General features: G+C 47.7%; 1 protein-coding gene across 1 annotated transcript in view; it reads right to left on the bottom strand.

Moving 5' to 3' along the window:
* The window catches only part of LOC101997453 (fructose-1,6-bisphosphatase 1), an 18,377-nt gene extending 10,272 nt beyond the window's left edge, over nt 1-8,105 (bottom strand). Inside the window, exons 1-3 of the mRNA XM_005355322.2 lie at nt 8,087-8,105; nt 7,566-7,840; nt 7-169 (exon numbers count right to left, since the gene is read on the bottom strand). Coding sequence (XP_005355379.1) covers nt 7-169; nt 7,566-7,840; nt 8,087-8,092 — 444 coding nt within the window. The 5' untranslated portion in view covers nt 8,093-8,105. The remainder of the gene's footprint in view (nt 1-6; nt 170-7,565; nt 7,841-8,086) is intronic.
* Nucleotides 8,106-8,314: the final 209 nt, after the last annotated feature.

The raw sequence follows: 8,314 nt of genomic DNA on the forward strand, positions 1-8,314 counted from the left end.
ACCCACCCTCTTCTCGGGTTCTATTATGATAGCATGTTTATCCTCTTCAGACACAAGAACGCAGGTAGAGAAGGATGACTTCAGCATATTGATAACCAGGTCATTGGAAAGGACATCCAGTTTCTTCACCTGATCCCCCGTCACATTGGTTGAGCCAGCGATGCCAAAGCTAGAGGGAAGAAAACCACAGAAAATAAGCCAGGGCCACCAGAACCCCCACTGAGAGCAAGCCTAAGTGAGTGGATCTGGAAGAAGGAAAACAGACATGTCGGGGTCTCCTTGTCTGGAAGGCTTGGCAGCAGGGGTGGGGACGCTGCTCCCAAGACCCAGTTCCAGTTCTGAGATCCCATGTGTCCCTGGTCAGATTCATGTTTCCCAATCTTTATTGCGACCCCTGTAAACCTTTTAAAACAATCTTCCTCTCCCCCATGAACAGACCACGGCCCTGTTTTCACACAGTGTGTTTCTTACGGTGTCTGTGCTTTATGCATAATAAGTGGTGATTTTTTTTTTGCTGTCTGTTTTGTGCAGGAAGCAATGTTTATCCCCACCTGTAGAAGTTTAATGCACATTTAGAAGTTTGAAAAAAAAAAAAAGCCTGAAAGCCTGGGTTGGAGTGAGCCTGGTGTATGCGCTAACCCAGGGGATGCTTTGGCTTGTGACAGAAATCATCCTGAAAGACAAGGAGTCTCACACTGTTTGGGGGAGGAGAAAGATGGACTGCCAACACCCATGGACTTCAGACCCACAGGCAGGCAGAGTGCACGGCAGCGAGCTGTTCCCTCTAACCCCCGGCAAGGTCTGTTCTTATGATCCTCAGCTTCTGTTTAGAGTCGGACCTCCAGAGGGGAGGGGCTGAGAAGCCTGAGCTCCTACTTTCCTTGTGAGCTACCTCCAAGTCAATCACTGCAGAATTCCCAGAATCCAAGGGGCTCATCCAGAACACAGCCTGGTTTTGTTTGGATGAGGGGAAGGCAGGCTGATGAAAGACACAGGAAGGAGGCCAAGAACAGCGGGAGTGGATGTGAGGGTTTAGCCAGAGAGCTGGAAGGGGGTAGGGGCACAGTGGCACAATGACACCCTGAGATGTCGTTGGCATTTCCAGGGAACTGGTTGTCACGGCTTCAGCGACTGCTTGCTTCAACTGTTCCTTTCTCTTTAAGACAAAATCTCAAGTAGCCCAGCTGGCCATGAATTCTCCATAGAACAGAACATGACCTTGAACATCTGATCTTCCTGCATCCACCTCCACACCCAAACCTTAGGAGCTAAGGATCCAAACCAGAGCATTGTGCATGCTGCTCAGGTATTCGACCAGCTGGGCTATAGCTCCAGGCCCTTGCTTCAACTGTTGAAAACGGATTTTTCCCTTGCAACTTAACTTGCTTCTGCACAGCTGAGGACAGCATAGCCCAGTCTAGAAACGGCCAAGCAAAAGGTCTGCTTGACTCATTTGCCCGAGTCAGCCACAGTCATGGCCACTCCCTTCTAGCCTGGAGATCAGTATTCCGCCCTCCGGCCCTCCACCTCTTCTCTTCTGCCTGCCAATCCTTTTTCACTGAGACCTAGCAGCAGGTAGACTGGCAGCCTGTGCCTGCCTTTGGGTCTCTTTGCACACTGGCTCTTTCTGAAATCCACTGTGAAGTCCACATTAGTAGAAGAGTGTATCTTGATACTCAGTGGTGGAGAATGAATTGGTAAAGGCCAAAAGCTCTAAATAATGCCTGTGTGTATGTAGGCAAACATTCAAGAAGTATTATCATCCTACCCCAAGTTCTGTCAACAGTAATCCATCTGTGCTGAGATGCAAAGTGAGGTCTTAGCAAGAAGTCTGTGGCGCAAAGACCTGAATTCAAATTCTGTATGTTCTTCCCACCAAGTATGTGATCCTTGTCAACCCATTCAAACTCTCTGGCTGTGCTCTCCTGATAAACTTAGCCGGAAACAGGGAGTGTGGCACACCTGGTCTACAGATGTGTCTGTAAAATGGCAGGCAAGACTGGTCGTAACATTCCCAGAGGCATCCGCTGAGCGAATGATTTGTGCTGGGTGGGGAGAGACCCGCTCTAAACCGTTTGTCGCTGGGTGGGTGGGGGACCAGCTCCAAACCACTTCTCAGACAGCTTCTAAGAAGATGGCCAACATAGGATTGTCATCACAAGTTTGTGGCGTGAAGGGAAAAACTAGCTCCTTTGAGGTCCTACGGCATTTCACTTCAGTTCTCTTCAAATTAGCTGATCCTTCAGATCAAGCAGATAGAGTTAGAAAAGCCAAGACTTAGCCTTCAGAGACACAACATTCCCTCTCTGAAGCCCATGGGCTATCACTGGCCTTAGGAAATACTTTGTATATCTCATCTTTTACTTTTACTGTCAAACTCAAAGTTTGAAAGTATAAACTATTTTCATTAATAGAACATGGGATTCCTTAGAGGGTGGGTTAATTTGTTCAATATGTTTAAACCTTCAGAAATTTGTATTAAGTATTAGTATTTTATACAAAGTTTGCATATGGTTTCTAGCACAGCAGGAGCTGTTCCTTGGCCATGAAGCCTCTGGTGTTTTATAGGCAGATTTAAGATGTTCACAGAAGAAGCAAGGTCTTCGGTAGCTCTGCTTTTTGATTTTTCTCTTTATTTTTGAGACTCTCATACATGCAATACAATGAAAGATGACCATATCAACACCTACTGGCTCTCCCCACATCCCTTAAAATGCTCCTTCTGATTTCAAGTCTTTGTTTTTACATCCTCTAAGCCGAGTTAGTGTTCTACCCACGTGAGCATGGGTGTGGGGTCATCCACTAGATCGTGGGAATTCTATAGCCCCACATTCTCCAAACAGAATGAGTCTCCCCTGGCAAATATCCATTGCTGAGAGATCCTCAGTGAGGGGCGGGGCCAGAGATCTACTCTGGGCTTTTGTAGGTCTTGTGCAGGGGACCACAGCTGCTGTGGGTTCACTATAGCCAAGCTGTCTAGACGACAGCTCTTCGCAGAGCTCCTCCCCATCCTCCGGCTCTTACGTTCTTCCTGCCTCCTCTCCCGAGATTTTCTCCAGAGCCTCGGTGGTAGGAGAATAAATACGGCTGCTTGGTTCGGGGCTGAGCACTCGTCTCCGCAATATTATCTCCACCAACTGCTGCAAAAAGCAGCTTCTCCCACCACAGCAGAGAGGATCCCAGGTCTGTCAGAGCCAGAAGCTGGGTGTATTTGGGGGGAAGGGGAGTTTTCAGGTAGCCTATGTATACCAGGATGACCTTGAACTTCTGATCCCCCTCACCCCCCCCCACCTCCATGCTAGATAAGCACTTTCCACTGAGGCACAGCCTTAGCCTTGAACAGCAGGACTGAAACCAGGAACCACCACGTGATTAACAAGCCCTATATGACATCCTTGACTTCCTGACTGACAGGCTATTTCCCTTCCTCCAGCGTCGACACCAGAGCTTTGAGCAGCAGCCCCTTTGGCAGCATGCTGGAGGAACATAATATTTTCAGAACATCTAACCAAGGGCAAGGGGAGGGAGGTTAGTACTTAAGTCTATGATTTAAGTCTTATCATTGAAGTCCCAGGTAACCCCACCTCCACTCTGTTATTGATTGATCCTCTGGTAAATGACCAACCATTCACCCAGGGGGGAATATCCAAGGGTTAATTAAGAAATACATGGAAGAGGTGCCAATCCAGCTCTTTTCAGGGTCACAGAACCCAGCCCTGGCTTTTGTTCATGCAGGGTGCAGATGGGCAGATGTCAGGGTATGAGGCCTGCTCTAAGTCTGCCCTGGAATGAGATTTGCAATGCACGCAAGTCATATGGTGCAGAGAAGCCAAGAAACAAAAGTGAATCTGATACTGTTCTGAGCAGTTGTGTGCCATGAATTCTGCAAATGTAAAGACAGGTGTCAGCATGCAGTGACCAGCCCACCACGCCAAACTTAAAACTGGATCTCCGTATTGGTTCCCTTCATCAAATAAGGAAGAGCTCATATATAAAAAAAGAAACAGCTGGAGAAACACCTCAGTTAGTGTGTTTGCCACACAACCATCATTTCTCAACTCAATCCCTGGAACCCGTGTTTTAAAAACAGAGCATGGTAGCACGTGATTGTAATTTCAATGCTGTGAAGGCAGAGAAAGGCAGATCCCAGACGCTCCCCAACCAGCCTGCCTATCCTAGCCAGCAAGTGAACTGCAGGAAAATAAGAAACCCCATCTCAACAAACAAGGCAGATACCCTTTGAGAACAGCAGCAAAGGTTTAGCTCTCACACACACACACACACACACACACACACACACACACACACACACAATTCCCTATGTTATGGCCTGGAATATATCCCAGCTGGCATGTATGTGGGCAGCTGCAAAACAGAAGGACGACAAAGCACAAAGAAAATAGTTGACTTCAGGAAAGCAGGGATGAATCCATACGTAACTAACAAATTCCTTCGTCTTCACACAGCACTCAGAGGTTCAAGAGTGGTTGTCCCTATCTGACAAGAGGGGAAACTGAGGCTCACACATGCTTCACCACCCATCCATATCACCACATTAACTAAATGCCAGCCCAGGAATCGAAGCCCAGCTCTTTCTCTCTGAAATGGGCGTTTTGGTTCAGCCATGCCCCTGCTCTTCAAAACCCAGTCCTGGCATTCTTGGGACCAAGGTGCTGAGTCCAGTGACTTGGATGCCCTGAGACTGTCTGTATGTTCCACAATAGCCTAAGGCCAGGCTTTCGAAGCCTGCGTTCACTCACTGCTCCCCAGCCTCTACAAGTCAACGCCTCCTTGTATTTCCCTTTGGGGTTTTGTATTGCTTTCATGTTTGGTAACAGGATTCTACTCCCATTTGCTAGAACCAGTTCTTCGAGAACACCTCTCAATGCCTTTCAAATCCAGTCCACTCTTCACCTTTGCCAGGTCCTTCCCCTTCCTTCTCTGCTCCTATACCTCTGATCACTCCATCTTCCCCACCCATTTCCCATGCTTACGATCTGACCTGGGCTATGTGAGATGCTGCCTCAGGATATTGCATCATTAGGAGCAAGGGAGATGACAACAATGGCGACCTCAAGGTTGACTGAGACAGGGTAGCATCATGATCCATAATTATAACTCTGCTGATTCCCTGTGAGACATCAGGCTGAGCTTTTGAGACCGGTTCTGATGAGGCTCTTGCAGGAACTGCAACCGTCCCATCCTTCTGGGTGCACGCTCTTCTCAGGCCAATTGGCCTCACTAATAAGCTCTTTGAAGGCACACTGGCTCTTCATTCAACACTTCAAAGCCCCAGTGAACATAATTTGGAGGTCTGTCGAGATCCTATCCGGTTGCTAGTGGTCTGACTGCATGCCACACTGTGAACAGTCACATGCTTCCTGTCCCGCAAGAATTCAGCTTCTTCCCATCAGCTATTCGTGTAACCATCATTAACACCTAGTCTGCCATTATAACAGCCAGAGTAGTGGAGTTAAATACCACAAAACTGCAGAATGGCTCTATTACTCAGGAGAAATGAGTAATATTTCATTACTCAATGGCTGCTCAGTGAAACACCTTGCAGCAGTTTTAAAGAAGGCCGAGGATGTCACACCCTGATGGTTGAAAATGTTCATTACTTAAGTAGAGATAAACACGATAAATACAGCCCCATTTCGTTGGCCAGCTACATAGGAATGTATAAATGCATGTTCATATAGACATTTACTTGAGCACAAACAAGTATCTGAGAAAATAGTCGACACCAGTTAGCAATGGGTACCCCAAGGATTTAACACATGGGGGGGGGTCTCTTTTTCCTTCGTATATTTTGAATGGCTTGGTGTTTTTGTCAATGGGTACAACTCTTTAAGGAATCTGCAATAGTATTTTCAAAACTGGTGTCTTGACCATCTAGACTATGAATACACATTCTCTTCTGTGTCAAAACTAGCACTTTCTACCAAACCCCACTCCCATTATCTGAGGTTAGTTAAAAACTGGGAGATCTCATAGCAGAATGGGGTTTCTAAGTCTCTCTGGGATTGTGACCAGTACTGGTTTATTTTTAAAATAATGTAAACAATGCCAACTTCTGTCTCTTACAAAGCCCTCAGATCCTCAAAGAGTTAAATCTGTGTGCTGCAAATTTCATTTGAGGTGGGACTTTTTCTGAGTGCTTGCTGAAAGACTCCTTAGGGCCAGAAACAAAACAGTGAAGGAGTCTTCGCCTCTAACATACCTGTTCCTAGGTTTCTCTAACAAGACCTAGCCCTGCTTAGCACCCAAAAGTATATGTGACCAGGTGTTTCCTTCTTAAGATTTATGTCAATCAAGCCACACAATAGAAACAGAGGTTCTAAGAAATAAACGCATAAACAAACAACCCATGTCACACTGTTGGAAAATTTAAAAATGCTTTTCAAAGAATTATATGCTCAACTCAGCTACAAACCTCACATAGTTTCTGCATTGTTCATAGGCATGAGAAATCATGAGGAAGTATACAGATAATTTGAAAAGTCAGGTTCCGTTCAGTGGTATCCGGTCCAGTTAAATACCAAACATGTGCTCAAAACAGAGCAAAGAAAAAAAAGAAAGAAGAAAAAAGAGAGAAAAGAGAAAAAGCTGTGTGGTTTATAGGAAGGTGTCTCTGAGACTCCATGTCCCTTCAGTTCCTACTGCCTACAATATGAAATATAGACCAAAGCATTAAAATCACCCACCGTGCAGGTGGGGTGATGCACACTTTAATCCCAGCACTCAGGTGGCAGAGGTAAGCAGATCGCTGTAGGATCAAGGTCAGTCTTGTCTATATATAGTAGGTTCTAGAACAATAAAATAATACTAATAATAAAGCACCCACCACAAGGAAACTTTTTGGAAAGGCAGAATCTCAAACCTTCCCCAACTGACCCTGAAGGAGGGTCTGAATAGCAAGGTCCCCAAATGGTCCCGAAGAAGGAGACTGATTCCTTGGCTCCATCGAAAGCAATCTACTACTTCTGCCCTGTCTTTGAACTTTTCACTAACTGGGCAAGATCTGCTCATGGCATCAATGTAAATAGGTTTTGTTGCCCCATGAGGTGAGCCTCTACACTTAGCCCCGGAAACAGGGAGCACCCAGGGCACTGTGGGCATCTGCTTCTTCCCAGACTGCCAGGTGGCGGGTACTCTTAACGGGACTAGTCTAGGTCAAGGATGATAGCGGATTAGAAACTTAACTTGGAGCTCAAAGAGAGTAACAGGGGTTAAAAGGAAAACAGAGGAAAGTGCCCATGCTAGCACTTTCTGTCTGAGGTCGAGGTGGGCAGCTGGTAAGTCGCCCACTTTTACCATGAGACTGGAAGGAGCTACAAAGAAGAGTTGAGACCAGAAGAGGGCTAGAGCCCTTGTGCACTTGGAAGACAGCCCTCCTAGGGGGCCTGCTCCATCACACGGAGGAAGGAGAATGAAGGCTTGTGTGCAGCAGGGCAAGAGACAGGAATCTCAGGCGTCAAATAGTCACACTGACTATCAGCAAGGGGGACAGAGAAGTCAGGAGCTCTAACAGACCAGACACAGCCACCAGAGGCCTAACTCACAGCTGTGCGATGCCCGCCTTGCGCACCGCGGAAGAGATGGCTTTGACCGCGGTGCAGAGCGAGTTCAGCAGCTGGGTCATTTCGCCAGTGCCCCCAGCCTTCCTGCCCTCCTCCATGACGAAGCGGGTCAGGGTGTTGATATCCGTGTCGAAGGGCGCCTGGTCCGCCATTGCTGGGGCCCGATACAGGTGCCGGCTGCAGGTACTCGCTGCAAGTGCTGGCAGGTAGGGACACAGGTGATGGTCACAGCGGGAGTACTGAAGTCCTTCGGGTGCCTGCAGAAGCTCAATGAACTTGAGTCCTGGCGGAGCCTATAGCTGCCAGGTCTCCGCCCCCAGTCCCAGGAAACACCTCCTTGCTCCCAGCCTCCACTCAACTGTCGTTCTGCCAGTGCCAGTTCTAACCTCTCTCTCCCTCCCTCCGTTCCATGCACCCTCCCCTAGATGCCACGCTGACATCAACACTTCCTCCTCTGTTGCCCCACAGCTCTGCATGCATTGTGCAGCACGCCTCTGGGTTACCTGCATGACGATCGCCTTCAATCCCCGCAATAACCTGCCGAAGAGGAAGCCTGATGAACTTTCCCCCCCTTAAAATACAAAGCAAATCCAGAGAGGTTGAGTAACTCGTTCGATTACTTTCCCTACACAGCTGGTGGAGTCCACGCTGGCCAGTTCCGGTGCCTACCCACTGCTCTCTTGGTCACTTCTCTGCACCCTGTCATCTGTCTCTTGACTCACGTTCTGAGA

The sequence above is a fragment of the Microtus ochrogaster genome, chromosome 16, assembly GCF_000317375.1.
Source record: "Microtus ochrogaster isolate Prairie Vole_2 chromosome 16, MicOch1.0, whole genome shotgun sequence".
In the NCBI taxonomy this organism is placed as follows: domain Eukaryota; kingdom Metazoa; phylum Chordata; class Mammalia; order Rodentia; family Cricetidae; genus Microtus; species Microtus ochrogaster.